Consider the following 16867-nt stretch of genomic DNA (forward strand, 5'->3'; position numbering starts at 1 on the left):
TAAGTTTCGTCTGTGTGTGTGAAGACAGTGGCGCAAATCCGTGAATGAATGTTCCGAAGTGAAATAAACTTCAACGGAATAAAGTTGAATGGAATTTAATTGAATTAAAGTTGAATAAACTTCAACTTTACTGTTCAGTGCACTGATGTCAGACTCATTTTGAATAAAGTTTGTTAAATTGTTAAATGCCCTGCCGCCATCATTACATATCTTTGTCATGTCATTATAAGTGTTTGATCACCACATTTGAGTGATCATTGCAAAAAATGTGTTTATGTATATATATTCTGTTTATGTATATACTGTATTCTATATATAGTACCAGTCAAATGTTTGGACACACGAATGGGAAAGTGTCCAAACTTTTGACTGGTACTGTACTATAATATACACAAAGAATATCGGCCGATATATCGATATCTGCCTTTTTTTTTACTCCCAAATATCGGTATCGGCCCCAAAAAACCCATATCAGTCAGGCTCTAGTTATGATTACTGACTTTATATATTTGAATGTGTATTTTCATCGCGGCCCGGGACGATAGACTTGATATCATTACTACTACGTTAGGGCGTAAAAGAACCGATGAACTGTTTTTTTTAACCGGTTCGCGGAAAAGAACTGGACTTCCCATCACAAGTGTTTTCCGTGTCTCAGAGTGGCTCAGTTCACAGTGAATGCAGTGAACGCCGGTATTGAATGTGCTGTGAGTTTAGCGCGCGTTTGGGAACGCAACGGCCACCAGTTATGCATAATTTGCACATTTGCATAATTTTCAACATTTTAATGGACAAATATTTACAGTATTTCATTAAATTAGTAATGTTTGTAAACCTGTTTTCACAGAAGCTGAAGTTTTCCGCCAAAATAAAAGCTTAACTGAAGTTTCTGCCAAAATAAAAGCTCAAGGGTTTATCACTTGCAAGCATTGCCTAAAATTAACAGACGAGCACAGAGAAAATACTGTACAGGTACAGCAAGCTCACTGTTTGGAAGAAAAATATAAATATTGGGGTGGGGGTTTATATGAATGTATTTTTGAAGGGAACTGACTTCACAAGTTTTGATGGCATTTTTCCCCCTCTTATCACTGCTGATCCATAAGCGCCACCTGCTGTCAGAGAGTGAATTTGCGTTCTCATTCAGCCTGTCTGTTTTTGTTTCATGCAGGTTTTATCTTTGTATCGTGATTAAAATGCAGTGGTTCTAATTTCAAATGGCTTTTTTTTTTATTAAATATGTTTAGTTGTTGTAGTAGTAGCAACTGCCCTTTTCAGTTTCACTTTCATGGCAAGGAAAAATATTTATGGCCGGTAAATTTTCTCAAGTCACCAGCCACTGGCAGATGAGAAAGTTAGTTTTAGGCCCTGCTTGCAAGTATAGAAACTAGGACAAAAGTATTGAAATTTCCCTACTGTAGAGTAAGGTAAAATAATATACCTGAAAAAAAAAAATTTTTTTTAATTTATTTCACAGTGCAATTGTTTTACAATATATGGCTATTAGTGTCATAGGAATAATAATATAAAATTATTATTATTATATTCTAGTTTGTTTGGCTTCCAAATTCACTGAGACACCACAGTGCAATTGTTTTACAATATATGGCTATTAGTGTCATAGGAATAATAATATAAAATTATTATTATTATATTCTAGTTTGTTTGGCTTCCAAATTCACTGAGACACCGTGAGACTGAGACACTATATCACAACTAAAAAGAGGGTTGGGTCCCCTTTAAATTTCAAGAACAAGTACATTCACAAGCTTTTTTCTTTTAGTTTGCACACTGAACCTGTGTTGGAGCTCTTTCAAAATTTTCTTCCGGGGGGGCCCCCGATCCTACAGGGATCGAGGACCGCCCATCACAGTCAAACAAAATCCTGTGGGAAACACTGTATTATTATTAGGATTATGATGTTAAATATTATGACTATGTACTCCAAAATTTCTAATAATACATTTAATAATAAATAATAATAATCATCATTATTATTACTCTGTTAAATATTATGACTAATTTAGATGTAGATATAGTTTTATCACTATCGGTAAATATGCAAAGTGTTCTTACTTTGAACTCCTCCATGAGTTTCCGAATGGCTTTGCCACGTGCTCCGATGATGCGTGCGTGGACCCGCCGGTCCAGCCGGATGTCCTCACTCACCATATCCTGCAGTGCTGCCACCAGCTGCACTATAGCTGCCCTGGCCTCATTAGCATTCCTCTCATAACCCGAGATTACAATTACATCCTAGAGGAAGACAGAGTCGCGTGAAGAAAGAAAGACTGACAGGCAAAGAGACAAACATGAATGACAGGTATGAAAGGTATGAATGGTATGAGCTTCTTTAACCAGTCTGAGTTAAAGAATGAGGAAATTCCCTTTCGAAAACAATCTGCTTTCATACCTGCTGCTCTTCACCTTTGTCAGGGAACTGCACATTGACATCGTAGTCTTTGCGTATTTGAGAGATGACGGCTCCTTTACGGCCTATAATTTTGGGGTGATATTTCGGGTCTACTGAGAGCGTCACCTTATAGCTCCGTAAGGCCTACAAATAGACAAGAAAAGAATATATTCTATTGCAAGAAGTAAATCTCAGATTGTATATGGAAATTTTTTTGTCACAGCATGTTCTGTCAGCAGAGCGGTGTTGAGAAGAGGTTGTACCCGATCTTCCTGCTCCGCCTGCAGCTCCTTGACTCTCTCCAGCAGTCCCTGTTTGGCCCGCTCCACATTGGCCACCTGTCCTGTGATCTTTATGATATCTGACTGTTGCTCAGGCTGAGGAACCCAAATGTTCACCTATACAGCACAGTACAACCAGACACATTAACATTCACTCATCAGTTTGACTTTCTTCCGTTAAACACAAAGGGGGATGCAAATTGTTCGTCAGACTGTGGTCAGCTGTTGCTGTATGGAAAAGAGCAGTTTGGGCATTATGCTAAACATATTCTTTTGTGTTCTACAGAAGAAAATAAAATGAGGGTGATGTAATTGATGACAGGATTTTCATTTTTGGTTGTACTATCCCTTTAACAAGATTTTGTTCACTTCATTCCATTAAAGTTGGATGGTTTATGCCTGCACTACCTTTCAAAAGTTTGGGGTCAGTAAGATTTTTTTTAGGAAATTAATACTTTTATTTAGTAAGGATGCATTAAATTGATAAAATATTTAAGTAAAACATGTATAATATTACAAAAGATTTCCATTCAAATAAATGCTGTCTATTCATCAAAGAATCTTGAAAAAAGATATCATGGTTTCCACAAGAATATTAAGCAGCACAGCTGTTTTCAACTTTGATAATAATATGAAATGTTTCTTGGGCATCAATCAGCATATTAGAATGATTTCTGAAGGATCATGTGACACTGAAGACTGAAGTAATAGTTGCTGAAAATTACAGGAATAAATTATATTTTAATATATATTGAAATAGAAAACAGTTATTTTAAATTGTAAAAAAAATATTTGATCAAATAAATGCAGCCTTGGTGAGCATAAGAGACTTTTCAAAAACACATTCTTGGGGTCACATCTTATTGACCCCAAACTTTTGAACGGTAGTACAAACACAATTCAATATGTCTCTACCTCATAGTCCTCCATCATTTTCCTTATTCCAGCTCCTTTCTGTCCTATGATGTAACGATGAAGGTCATAGGAAACCTCAACATCAATCGTCACAGGAACTAAGGCCTAGAATGCAAAAGGGAAGGAAAAAATGGGATAAAGAGAATGAAAACCAATCCACCCTAAGTCAAAAGATAATTTCCAGAATTCCTTACAAGTAAAGCTGCACGAGCCAACTCGCACTTTTCGGCCTGTCCCGTCACAATGATGATATCGCACTTCCGAGGAATGAGATCCGTATCCCCGTTCTCTGGAGATGCAGGTTCCTGAGCTGCAAGCCACAAATACAGCAAACAACTCAGTTCGTAAATATTCTTGTCATCAATAAATAGAACAAAAAAATATCTGAACTAATTTGAGAGTGTAAGGAAGAGACCTGCACACTCATCTCTGTCTGGAAATTTGATCAGAACTTCATGTTCCCGTGTAATTTGTTGTATTTTGCAGCCTTTGGGTCCCATGACGGCTCTGTGGTACCGCTGAGGAATCAACACCTCCACATTCACCTGTGACTCCTGATGACACATTAGCAGATAATGACAATCAGAAATTATTCTAATATGCTTTCTAATATTTTTGTGGAAACCATGATACATATTTTTTTCAGAAATCTTTGATGAATAGAAAGTTCAAAAGAACAGAAGTTATTTGGAATATATTTTTTGTAAGTGTACAGTACTGTCACTTTTGATCAATTAATTACTAATTTAATTGATTAAAAAAAACAGAGTAACCCCAAACTGCCGAACGGTATTGTATATACTGTTCATGGCGGAAAAGTCACTGCATTTACATGCAATATGTATACATGGACTGGATATGAAACTCACAAGATCTTGAACAATCTCCTGAATGCGTTTCTTAGCAGCGTCAACACACTCTCTGGGTCCTTTGAGAGTGATATTGTCACTCTGTGTGCCCGTGCGAGGGAAGCTAACAGCTCTGAAGACTGAAGTAATAGTTGCTGAAAATTACAGGAATAAATTATATTTTAATATATATTGAAATAGAAAACAGTTATTTTAAATTGTAAAAAAAATATTTGATCAAATAAATGCAGCCTTGGTGAGCATAAGAGACTTTTCAAAAACACATTCTTGGGGTCACATCTTATTGACCCCAAACTTTTGAACGGTAGTACAAACACAATTCAATATGTCTCTACCTCATAGTCCTCCATCATTTTCCTTATTCCAGCTCCTTTCTGTCCTATGATGTAACGATGAAGGTCATAGGAAACCTCAACATCAATCGTCACAGGAACTAAGGCCTAGAATGCAAAAGGGAAGGAAAAAATGGGATAAAGAGAATGAAAACCAATCCACCCTAAGTCAAAAGATAATTTCCAGAATTCCTTACAAGTAAAGCTGCACGAGCCAACTCGCACTTTTCGGCCTGTCCCGTCACAATGATGATATCGCACTTCCGAGGAATGAGATCCGTATCCCCGTTCTCTGGAGATGCAGGTTCCTGAGCTGCAAGCCACAAATACAGCAAACAACTCAGTTCGTAAATATTCTTGTCATCAATAAATAGAACAAAAAAATATCTGAACTAATTTGAGAGTGTAAGGAAGAGACCTGCACACTCATCTCTGTCTGGAAATTTGATCAGAACTTCATGTTCCCGTGTAATTTGTTGTATTTTGCAGCCTTTGGGTCCCATGACGGCTCTGTGGTACCGCTGAGGAATCAACACCTCCACATTCACCTGTGACTCCTGATGACACATTAGCAGATAATGACAATCAGAAATTATTCTAATATGCTTTCTAATATTTTTGTGGAAACCATGATACATATTTTTTTCAGAAATCTTTGATGAATAGAAAGTTCAAAAGAACAGAAGTTATTTGGAATATATTTTTTGTAAGTGTACAGTACTGTCACTTTTGATCAATTAATTACTAATTTAATTGATTAAAAAAAACAGAGTAACCCCAAACTGCCGAACGGTATTGTATATACTGTTCATGGCGGAAAAGTCACTGCATTTACATGCAATATGTATACATGGACTGGATATGAAACTCACAAGATCTTGAACAATCTCCTGAATGCGTTTCTTAGCAGCGTCAACACACTCTCTGGGTCCTTTGAGAGTGATATTGTCACTCTGTGTGCCCGTGCGAGGGAAGCTAACAGCTACACCGCCATACTCCTCCGCCAACTCTCTCAACACCTGCCCTCTCCGACAGACGAAGTGACGGTGATGCCGGGGGTCCACAACCATACTGTCCTCTATCACGTCATCCTGAAAAGAAAGGACAGATGAGGAGGCGTGTTTAAAGAAACACTAACTCAAATGCTTTACGTTTTCTTCTGTCATACCAGATTTTGAATGAGGGTCTCCAGCTCTTTCTGGGCAAGCCATACAGCCTCCTCTTTACCCATGATGGTAATGTGCTCCTGTTCTGGCTCATCTGGTGATGGGAAGATGATTCGTGCTCCGGTTCGATCCCGTACCCGTCGGATATTAGCTCCTCCTTTGCCTATCAGGAACTTATGGTACTCTGGCTTGGCTTGAAGCTCCACTGAGAAGTTGTTGACTTGCTGGTGGGACAAAAAACAAATGTCTCGCATAGACTAAATGACTCAAAAAATGTCCTTTTTGCTTTTCTGCTTTAGATCTTCATCTCATTACTCACCTTCTCCTCCGCCAACTGCAGCAGTTGTCTCCTGGCTCTCTCCACCTCCTCTGCAGGACCTCGGATGGTGACCTTGTCCAACCCTGAGCCCTCCGCAGGGAAGTGGATGTGAACACCCCCACACTCTTCCATCACAGAGCGCACCAGACTGCCCTTGGATCCAATCAGAGAGTTGTGCAGCTTGGCTGGGATGGAAACCTCAGCCTCCTTCAGGTTGGCCTGGGAGAGTTGAAAAATCAAGCGAGAATGTGTGAGAGAAGAAAAACGAAGAGCATTGAGAATTACACCCATAATACATTCCCTAGCTTCCTGTTTCTCTCACCAGCTCATTCTGAATGGCGAGGATCCGATCTCGTGCGGCTTCACAGCTGCTCTTCTTGCCAGTTATTACAATCATCTCCGAGTTGCTGTTCTCCGTTGGGAGATCAATCTTGGTGTTGGTCTCCTCACGTATCTATACAGATTTACACAGCAACAAAAATTTCTCTCATTAAAAACAAAAATTAGCACAATGTTTAAAAATGCAAATTGTAATTATTATTTCAGATGCTGGCTAAACCACGATACTCCGCCACCAATGCTTTCAGTTCTTTTATGGTCCTTTTTTCTCACTATGAACTAGTGTTTTATTGTTAACTAAATTCAAAATTTTCGGTATTTGCAATAAAGCTGAACTAAAATAATGTATAAATTAGTGCTGTCAACTTTCCTGTAATTAATTGTGATTATTTGCATATTAATATAATATATTTATATCTTCATAAATGCATATTGAATCTCCAAATTAATGTAGAAGCAACATAAAGACGGTATATTTTAAATATGTGTTTAATGGCATTGTTTTTTTAAGTAGCCAATCATTAATGAAGGCCAGTATCATTGCCACCAATGCTGCTACTGATGTCTCTACTAAATGTATTTTTACCTCAATTTTAGCCATTAATTATAGCCATTCAACATTACAGTATAATTAAAAGCCATTATTTTTAACATTTAATAGGCTTTGAAAAAATATGACCTTTTTTTAAGTAAACTTAAAACAATCTTCATATAAACTATAAACTGTATATGCAAAAACTATAAGTTGAATATAAAATTAATCGTTATTCAAGCTACAAAAGTTAATCAGCGAGCAAAGCAGTGAGTGATTTCTCTTTTTCTTTTGTTCTTTGATTTACATCAATGACATAGACTGCAGCAGGTTTGGCTTTGAAAGCTTTGAAAGCAGTGCTGTCTCTTTAAAAACTAATGCACATGACGTGGATCTGACACACATCCGATCTTCTTCCAGTTCTTTATGGTCATTTAGGACTTTTTAACTCATTTAAGACCGTGTTAATGAGCGGCTGCCTGTGTTCACAAAGAGCTGCTTCACAGACAGCATGCCAGTACCGAATTCACTTTTGTGTCTTTTGCTTCTTATCGTGCTTTATAGTGTGTTCATATCGTCTACAATAACCCTACCCAAAGCATACCAGGAAAAAAAATGGATGCTGCGTTAATTACCTTAAATATTTTTAAACAACAACTAATTAAAATTTGAAATTAAAAATTGAAGTTTAATTTGAAAATTACTACAATTAAAACTAAATAACATTCAGTTTTGGGTGAACTACCTCTTTAAAGGATGAACAAGTCATCTTTACAAATCTAAAAAAATAAAAATAAAAATAGCTGCCTTTGTGTCCTCACCTTTTTGATGTTGGCACCTCCTTTGCCAATGATGTTTTTGTGGAACTGCTTGTGGATGGGTACAGAAATTGAGAAGCTGCTCTCAACCTAATAACATGAACATAACGATAATTAAAAATATAATATTAAAAAAACACTAAAGCTCAATGCCTTTCAAAGAGTTAACTTCTCAGCTGTACAACAGATGATTTTACTTTAAAACAAAAAGTGCCTTAACTACAATAGCATTGGAGGAAGTTGTCATCTGTAGGCTGGGTATGATAATTTCATAGCTGTCTGACCACATAATAGCTGCTCTTTTTGTGACCTTGTATTAGTCACGAAGCAAATGTAATTTGAGAGCAGGAAGGAAGCAAGAGAAAATTATTCTTGTACCAGCTCAGCGATGAGTTTCTGCAGAAACTTCGCACATTTCTCCACTTCGTTTTTAGGCCCTCTGAGCTGTACTATGTCACTTTTCTGTTGCTGGTCTGGAAAGATGATAATGACCTGTGGAAATAAAACCATCATATAATGTGATAAAAAATTTAGAATATAGCAGAATATAGATATTGGTGTGTTGTACAAAATGAAGCCGTGAGCACCTCAGGGAACTTGTCCCGTACTTCTTTGATCTTCTCTCCTTTCTGCCCAATGATGGTGCGGTGAAACTTATGCTCTATTATAAGGTCTTTCGTGCGTTCATTTTCCTAAAGTATCAAAGACACCAGAAAATGACATCTTAAACCATGCAAACAAATGTTTCAGATAGCTTCATAATGTCATAGAGTGCTCTTGTGCTTTCCATATAGTGCGTCTCACCATACGTTGGGCCATGTCCATCAGTTCCTTGCGAGCGAGCTGTACTCCCTGAGGATCACCCTCAATACGAACCAGCCCACAGTGCTCCGAATCCTGAGGAATCCGCACTGATACCTTATACTGCTCCTTTATCCGATTTACTGGGAAAAGCACCAAATAATTCATTTATCTGCTCTGTTCATTGAACAAATGAACTTTACTGTAACAAATATATTATAGATAACTCAAAGGTCTCATAATCAGATTAAGTGTGCAACACAGTCATTAATTTTTCCCAGGTTCTGTGGCAATGGCAATACATGAAATATGATATTTAAATAGAGATGGATAAGTACATTTGCAAATGTTGCATATTGACATTGTGTGCTGCTTGTAATCAAATAATGTGTAAAACCACAATTTGACTATTCAAACATTACTCTTCTATCTGTGCTATGAGCTCTGTTTCTATCCAGACATCCCAAACATGACTAAAGTTTCAGACTCAGCACTCCAGAAAGGGTTTAAACCTACTGTTGGCCCCGTTTTTGCCAATGAGATGTCTGTGGAAACGGTGGTCAATGTTAATCTCTGCATAGTCCATTCTTGCCATCTGGAGGGAGAAAAATAAAATATTTAAGGACTGTACCTAAACGGTTTATATTCCACAAATGCAGAAACCTGAAGAACAAACAATAACTGAAATCTTACAGTTATAAAATATGAAGCAACCATTTTTAGCAACCAAATTTCCCATTTTTTTATTCCGTTCTATACTAATTTTAACAACAACAGCAAAAAGCCTGACAGTAAGAGATCTGAGGGTTCTCTTACCAGGTCTTTTATAATCTCCTGTAGCTGAGCCTGGGCTTGTTCTACCTCCTCCGTCGGTCCCTCCAGACTGATACATTCCTCTCCATCAGTAAACTCTATATGCACCTAATGATGACAAACAGCCAGCTAAAGTTATTTTCACATTTTATTCAATGAAATAAAACATATCAGTAATACCCCACTCATGAATTTTTTTATGCATCTTGAAAAAGGCGGTTGCTAACAAGGCTTAATAGGACTATAGAGATTGACTGAGACATCAAAAAATATCACACTATACAGGTAAACTCATCTACTCACTAGTCTGCTTTTACAGTCGCGTTGTGTTTATACTTGCACTCTTGAAAACTATTCTAACTCAAACTTTTAAAGGGGTGGTTCACTGTTTTTTTTTCTAGGCTTGATTGTGTTTATGGGGTGCAGTCTAACATGTGTTAATGCCTCGTTTTTTAAAAAACGCATTATTTTTTACATAATTTACCTTTATTCCACACCGCTCTGTCCCTTCTCTGAGAAACGGGCTGATCTTTTCCTGTTTTAATGAAGCCCCGCCCTCAGAAATAGGCGATGGGCTCTGATTGGTTAGCTGGCCCAGTGTGCTGTGATTGGCTAAACCGCCGCTAGTGCGGTTATATTTATATATAGATATATTTTTGTTGTTGATATGGACTACATTGACGAGAGTGATGTAGTAATGCTCACTGTGAAGCTTACACTGGATGTACCTGAGAGAAAACAGATTTGACCATCTGATTTTCACCAGTAAGAAAAAAGTGTTTTAAAGCTTGTTGTTTTGCAGAACATCACACAATCAGAGCACACCTAGCTTTTCAGACCGATGAGCTTTGTAAAAATCGACGCGTTTCAGAAAGGCGGGGCATAGAGGAGAAACAATAATGTACAGTATGTGGAAAATAATGTGTTTTTTTAACCATAAACCGCATAAACACATTTCATTACACCAAATACACAAAATAATGTTCTTTTTAGCAACATCATATGACCCCTTTAATATACGTTTTTATCCTTATTAAAGCTTTAATACAGTACGGCAACTGCACTCGCGTCCATGTATAACGCTTCTCATAGCTATGTGAAAATAAGTGTATAAATGGAACAGTTCATTGTTGGAGCTGAGCTGAATGAGAAAGGGAGAGAGAGAGATGCAGAGCATGTGCAGAGCAGGTGGATGCGAGGAACAGTATTAAGAACCGCTGCTTTAGAACATTGATTTTGAAACTTGTGAATCCATTAGAATCGTTAGAAGACAGAATCGCGATTCATATATGAATAGATTTTTACATGCACCCCTAGTCTTCCTCTTCTCTAAAGCAGCGCAGCATGGCCTCGCCCCCTATGCTGCCTTTTCCCGAGGGTGGGGTTTATCTGGGTTTGTGATGTCACGAACCCGGGAAGTAACTTGTTGTAGTCCCTACCAGCCGTTTTTGAAGGCATTAAACCGCCAGAATTTTAAAAGACGATATCTCTTTCTTTTGCTGGATGATTCGTTCCTTTCATTGTCTGTCAATTAAAAAAGGATTCTGTTTGCTGCTCTTACTGCTGCCAAAAAGGTTATTTTAAAATTGTGGTTGGATCCATCTACCCCAGTTAGATTGACGTGGATGTCATATTTGCTGGACATTGCCCTTTTGGAGTGTACCACAGCCAAAACACATGGTGCCACCAGAAAGACAATACAATTTTGGTTGGACCTTATTGATAATTTATCAGGCCTATTGAAATCCTAAGATGTACTTGTTATCCCGCTAATATTGTTTTGTAACATTGTATTGTAACCCGCTTGTTGTTGTTTTTTTATTTTTATTTTTTTTTATGTATATGGGCAGATCTCGGGCTCTGCTGTAAAAAGTTATAAATCCAAAATGTTTAATAAATAAAGAATCAAAAAAAAAAAAAAAAAAAAGATGATTATCTCCGTTTGCATTGAACTTTCAGCTTCGTAACTTTGCAGATATTGTTTATGCTCAAACAGCAACATTACACACTAACTAACGTTAAAAAAGTGAAATCGCAATGAACCACCCCTTTAAACTTGAAGATTTTAAATAAAGTTTGAAAGGGTTGACAGAAGCTTAGTGGTGATGACATTGAACTGTAGTACGTTTATAGCCTGTACTTTAGCTTCGTACTTCTGGTGATTGTATTTAGGCTTTAAAATTAATACGTTTGTGAAGATAATCTTGACAAACACAACATTTAGGAATCATAAACTTTTGTTGGTCACAGAGCTTATTTTCTGAAATAATCCAAATGGCAATGTAAAAATCCAGCACTCTATTCTCAGTTACAAAAAACATTTGACTTGCTATATTTCAAATTGGATATCTCATAACAGACTTCTCATCTCAATTTTCTATACCTTAGGCAGCTGCTGAGTAATGCGACTGATGTTTTGTCCTTTCTTGCCAATGATGAAACGATGGAGCCAAGCCGGAGCAATCACCTCCACCACTATCACACTTTTAGCCTGCAAAACACACAAGTGCCTTGTGAACAGCTGCCTTTTGCATGCATTCTGTTCAAAATAAGGCCAAACAATGCCAATACAATTGACCTTGGCGTACACCTGCGTGAGAGCCGGACCCAGCTTGTCCGGTTCTCCTCTGAGGATGATGGTCTCGGATGCGGAGTCCAGAGGGGGCATCTCCACAGACACCCCCGTGTTCTCCAGGATTTCCTGCAGGGTGTTGCCTTTGGGGCCTACTATGTACTTATGTTGTGACTTCTTCACCTCCACTGAGATTGTGGTTGTTTTTCGTTTCTGCTTGTGCAAATTAAGAAGGTCAGGAAATGTCACGAGATGCATTTTTTTGAAATACAGAGACTGCCTTTATTTGATCAAAAATACTGTAATATTGTGAAATAACTGTTTCCTATATTGTGTTGCTTAATATTTTTGTGGAAACTGTGATACAATTTTGTTGTATTTAACAGGATTCTTTAATGAATTGAAAGTTCAAAAGAACAGCATTTTTTAAATGTCTTTGTTGTCACTTATGATCAATTTAATGTGTCCTTGCTGAATAAGGGCATTCATTTCTTAAAAAAAAAAAAAAAAAAACGTACAGACTCCAAACTTTTGAACAATTCTCACCTTGTCTTCATAGATGGCCCGGATGCGGGCAATCGCCGTGGCAACTGCCTCCTTCTCGCCGGTAATGACAATCTCATCTTTGGGTACGCTGGGTGGCGGGATGCTAATACGAGCTCCGGTCTCCTGACTAACTTCTTGAACGAGTTGATTATATGCACCAGCGATGAATGGATGAAAAGCCTTCTCAAAAGACAAACGTTCCACGGCACGCTTATCCTAAAGCAAACAGTGAGGTCATAATGAGGCTGAATTAGAAATGAAACACAAAGCCTCATCTCATCTAGCTTTAATGATTACCTGCTCAGCGGAGATGAGCTGGATTTCATGGCGAGCTTTCTCTATGCCGTCCTTGGTGCCGGTGATGCGGATGTTGGCGTTGGGATCGTCAGATCGGGGGATGGCGATCTTGGTGGCTGTTTTCAGCTCCAGCTCCTGCAACTTCTCCCCGTTCTTTCCGATCACAAACCGATGATGTTCTTTCGGAATAAGCACAGTTGCTGAAGCCTGAGAAGTTCAGCATTAAAATACAACTTTTAACACCGAGAAAAATTAATTGAATAAGAAATGCAAGACTCAAACAAGCACCTGAGTCTGCAGTTGGGCCACAATCTCCTTCCTCGCTTTCATGACCGAATCCAGTTTTCCAGTCACCATGATGGAGAGGCCTTGGTCCTTGGCAAGAGAGAGTTCGATATGTGCCCCGGTCTTTTGCATGATATCCAGGCACACTTTTGCCTCCTCACCCTCACCAAACTGACTGTTGTCTTTATACCGCCGCTCCTCCAAAGGGACATGGAACACCTGAAGGTGCACAGGGTGAAGAAGAAGAAAAAGTGTGACAGGCCCGCAATAACAATGAAAATATATGGTGGCTTGACGAGCAGCTTACTCAGACTGCACAAACCTTCTATAGAGGATTATATATGTTACCTGAGTGATAACAGAGGCTTTGATGGGTCGGATTTTGCTCCAAGCACCTGCCGGCTCACCGGTCTTCTCACCTGGAGTGCCCTTGTCTGGCAAAGGTGGAAAGGCTTCCAGATAGGTGGGTATATATGCTTCGTCTTCTGGTACACGACCTAATCACAGACAATACGAAAAGGAAATAGTAAAATGTACAAAACAACTTTTCTTTGAATTATTTTGATAATATAACAGTATGATGCTATATAAATACAATCAACCAGGGTCATCAAGAATGAAGAACAGAAGAAATACCAACTGCATAAACAATTATTGAAAATACTGACATGTTTTTTCTTTTTGTACATCTTAGTTGTTCAGTTTAGTAAATACTTAACCAATAGTGGTACATCAATTAGATTACTTTGAGATTGATAATTATAAATGGAAATAATTATTATATTATATTATAATTCGCAATTTGTATTTTTCAAAGAGACACTATTTACCATAATTGTGCATGATGACATGCTGCAGCCGAATGCTTCACACAGTGTGATTCAGATAAGAACAGCTCTGCTGTCACTGTCAAAGATCATTGTGACACACTGACAACTAGTAAACAGCATGAGAGTTCAGCATCACACATCAGGGATGTGTTCAAAAACAGATGTGCCTAATACTAGCTTTAAAACTGTTCCAGTATCAAATCATTAGTTTATATTATCTTTGCCGCTACTTAAGTATACTAATATTTGTATTAGCATCTTTGACTTGTTCTTTTAATTCATTGTTACATCCGTTATCTATTCCTGCCATTACACACACACACAAAAAATAAAAACCTAAATGTTGGTGAATCATATGTATTTTTTGTAGAAGAATATTTTCACCCCTAATTCTTCCAGTCGTTATACCTGTGATCTCAACGTCCTTCAAGCCACTGCGGTGCTCTGCAAAACTCTCCTGAGTCAACACTGCCACAGAGCTCATGTTTCAAGACCTGATCCGCTATCCTGCAGAGACCAGGATAAAGAGGAGGGACATGTGGAGAGAAAAAACACAAAAACAAAAATATAATAGCAGAGAATATCTAGGCCAAACACACATCCTTCAATAAAACTAACTAAAAGAGCATAGCAGTAATGGACTACTTTCATTTGAGTGATAAAGTGCATGCGGAGTTCTATTCTCAGCGGTTTCAGCAGCCCAGCAGGGCCTCGGCACACACTGGCATCTCCCTGAGCCCAACAGCATCTCTCTCCACCTGAGCTCTCCAATTAAAGATGCTGCAGCTGTGAAATCTGACGAAAAGCCTTGTGTGAGCTTGACTAATGTAACAATTATTGATCGTTGTTTAAAATGATAATTGTTTAAAGCTGTCAATCTTTTAGATACCACGGACCCCCAAAATGATCATCCTCGTCTGAGGGACCCTATCCTAAAATTTCAAAGACATTCTTGTATAAAGACCCAATTTATACAGTGAAAGAATAATATTATAAATATGTATAAAATATTGTTTAAAAAGCAATTAGGTAAGTCCCTTTATTACATAATTTTAATTCCTTATAGTAGATATAAATGCTATATTTATTTAGTTATTTAAATATTTTAATCTAATGTTTTTTATTCATTTAATCAAACTTATTTTAATTAAAAAAAATTGTATTTATTTAAACTCATTTTTCATTTTAATCTAATTTTTACTAATAATTTTTCTCTAAACTTTTCCATGGACCCCTAGCACTTTGCAGCTCCCTGGAGGTCCCCGAACCCCAGATTGAAAACATCTGGTCTAAACTAGTGGAACTGTACAGAAGAAAGATGTGACGATGAAAATGATTATATATATATATATATATATATATATTCTTACACTGAAAGTCACATTTTCTGTAAACAGTTTTCAGAAAATTTCACTGCAGCTCATACACTGCGCACATGCATTAAAAACAAGCTGTATTAAATTCTGTAAGTGCATGCAACATTCTCATTTTTCAAATATGCCTTAATAACACAATCATGCCAAAGCCAGAAATTTTTACCCACCTGCAAAGGGTCAAAAACCAGAAAGTCCGTCCAGGTGGATGCTACTGAGAGCTCTTCAGTGTCAGTCTGTTTGTTCAGCCCTGTGTGGGTGAGGTTAGCAAAGAGAGATTGTAACCAGCCTTGTGATTACATACACATAAAAAACAGCATCTTGTGGCAAGGCCCTCTGAGGTTGACCGAGGAGGGGGTCTGAGTCACAGTGGTCTGTCCTGTGGGAGGCAATAGCTAGATGTGGTGCTAAGGATAGCCTCCACTTCCCTCTCAGGTGACTAGGTATCTAATTGGCGTGTGGGTGTTTGTGCTTACTGTAGTGATGGCAAAAATATACACACGTATTGTATTTACACATGGGATTGAAACATTTTACACATATTCATCTTAACACTCATTGAGAGAGCAAATTGCCCATGTAGTAGAATAATACATGTAATAAAAAAGATATGGGCTAATAGGCTTGCCATTATTTTCTAATATTATGAGGATCTAATTTGCCGAGTGTTACTTTGTTTGCTTTTGCGGTGATAATAAGTTTGTAGGGAAAAATGCCTTGTATACAAAGGTTTTCTCAGCGTTTAGGTCTTGAGGGACCTATGCATGCCACTTGCAAATATATTTTTACACAACCTGCATGTTCAGTATCAAAACAAACAACAATATAAGCAATTATCGCGCTCTCCAGTCTATTTGCATACTATATAAAATGCATATATCATGCACTATCAGGATCCATATCATCTGTAAGCTCAGTGCAGAGCAGCAGTTCTGCGTAAACAAATACTGGGGCAGGCTAACAACACTGCCTGACATATAACAGCGCAATTGGCAGTTAAAACAGCTGTTAAAACCTCGATTAGCAAAGTGAGGGAGAGTGCATTCTGTATCGTGGTGACAGTCTTAGTAGTAAATGTTCTAACCTGCAGAATATATATTCAGGATATCCGAGTTTAGCTGGCCAGCTAATCTGCTAACTTACATGTAACGTTAACAGCTCGTTAGCTACAGAGCTACTGTCTTTCTCTGCTTTAAATACGAAAACGTTAATCTGATTGCAGAAAACGCGTTATGTTCATTCAGTCAACAAAACGGTGCGATAAGAAGCACGTCTACGGAAACAAAAGCAACTGATCACCTTATCAGACGGAAAAGCCTAGCCGCTGACAGTAAACACTGCTGCTGAGAATCGACTCTCCAATTGA

General features: G+C 37.9%; 1 protein-coding gene across 1 annotated transcript in view; it reads right to left on the bottom strand.

Moving 5' to 3' along the window:
* LOC107665859 (vigilin-like) overlaps nt 1–16856 on the bottom strand; it is a 23852-nt gene extending 6996 nt beyond the window's left edge. The window contains exons 1-30 of the mRNA XM_016456917.1: nt 16801–16856; nt 15672–15751; nt 14537–14635; nt 13647–13795; nt 13302–13517; nt 13014–13220; nt 12717–12932; nt 12177–12383; nt 11982–12089; nt 9602–9706; nt 9302–9380; nt 8789–8928; nt 8572–8676; nt 8363–8476; nt 7988–8074; nt 6618–6749; nt 6296–6514; nt 5979–6200; nt 5683–5901; nt 5229–5367; nt 5008–5123; nt 4814–4918; nt 4729–4744; nt 4479–4612; nt 4025–4163; nt 3804–3919; nt 3610–3714; nt 2677–2811; nt 2414–2557; nt 2077–2256 (exon numbers count right to left, since the gene is read on the bottom strand). Of these exons, the coding sequence (XP_016312403.1) occupies nt 2077–2256; nt 2414–2557; nt 2677–2811; nt 3610–3714; nt 3804–3919; nt 4025–4163; nt 4479–4612; nt 4729–4744; nt 4814–4918; nt 5008–5123; nt 5229–5367; nt 5683–5901; nt 5979–6200; nt 6296–6514; nt 6618–6749; nt 7988–8074; nt 8363–8476; nt 8572–8676; nt 8789–8928; nt 9302–9380; nt 9602–9706; nt 11982–12089; nt 12177–12383; nt 12717–12932; nt 13014–13220; nt 13302–13517; nt 13647–13795; nt 14537–14612 (3930 nt within the window). The 5' untranslated portion in view covers nt 14613–14635; nt 15672–15751; nt 16801–16856. The remainder of the gene's footprint in view (nt 1–2076; nt 2257–2413; nt 2558–2676; nt 2812–3609; nt 3715–3803; nt 3920–4024; nt 4164–4478; nt 4613–4728; nt 4745–4813; nt 4919–5007; nt 5124–5228; nt 5368–5682; nt 5902–5978; nt 6201–6295; nt 6515–6617; nt 6750–7987; nt 8075–8362; nt 8477–8571; nt 8677–8788; nt 8929–9301; nt 9381–9601; nt 9707–11981; nt 12090–12176; nt 12384–12716; nt 12933–13013; nt 13221–13301; nt 13518–13646; nt 13796–14536; nt 14636–15671; nt 15752–16800) is intronic.
* Between the last annotated feature and the right edge of the window lie 11 nt (nt 16857–16867).

This window comes from Sinocyclocheilus anshuiensis, unplaced genomic scaffold (genome assembly GCF_001515605.1).
Source record: "Sinocyclocheilus anshuiensis isolate Anshui unplaced genomic scaffold, SAMN03320099.WGS_v1.1 scaffold647, whole genome shotgun sequence".
Lineage (NCBI taxonomy): Eukaryota > Metazoa > Chordata > Actinopteri > Cypriniformes > Cyprinidae > Sinocyclocheilus > Sinocyclocheilus anshuiensis.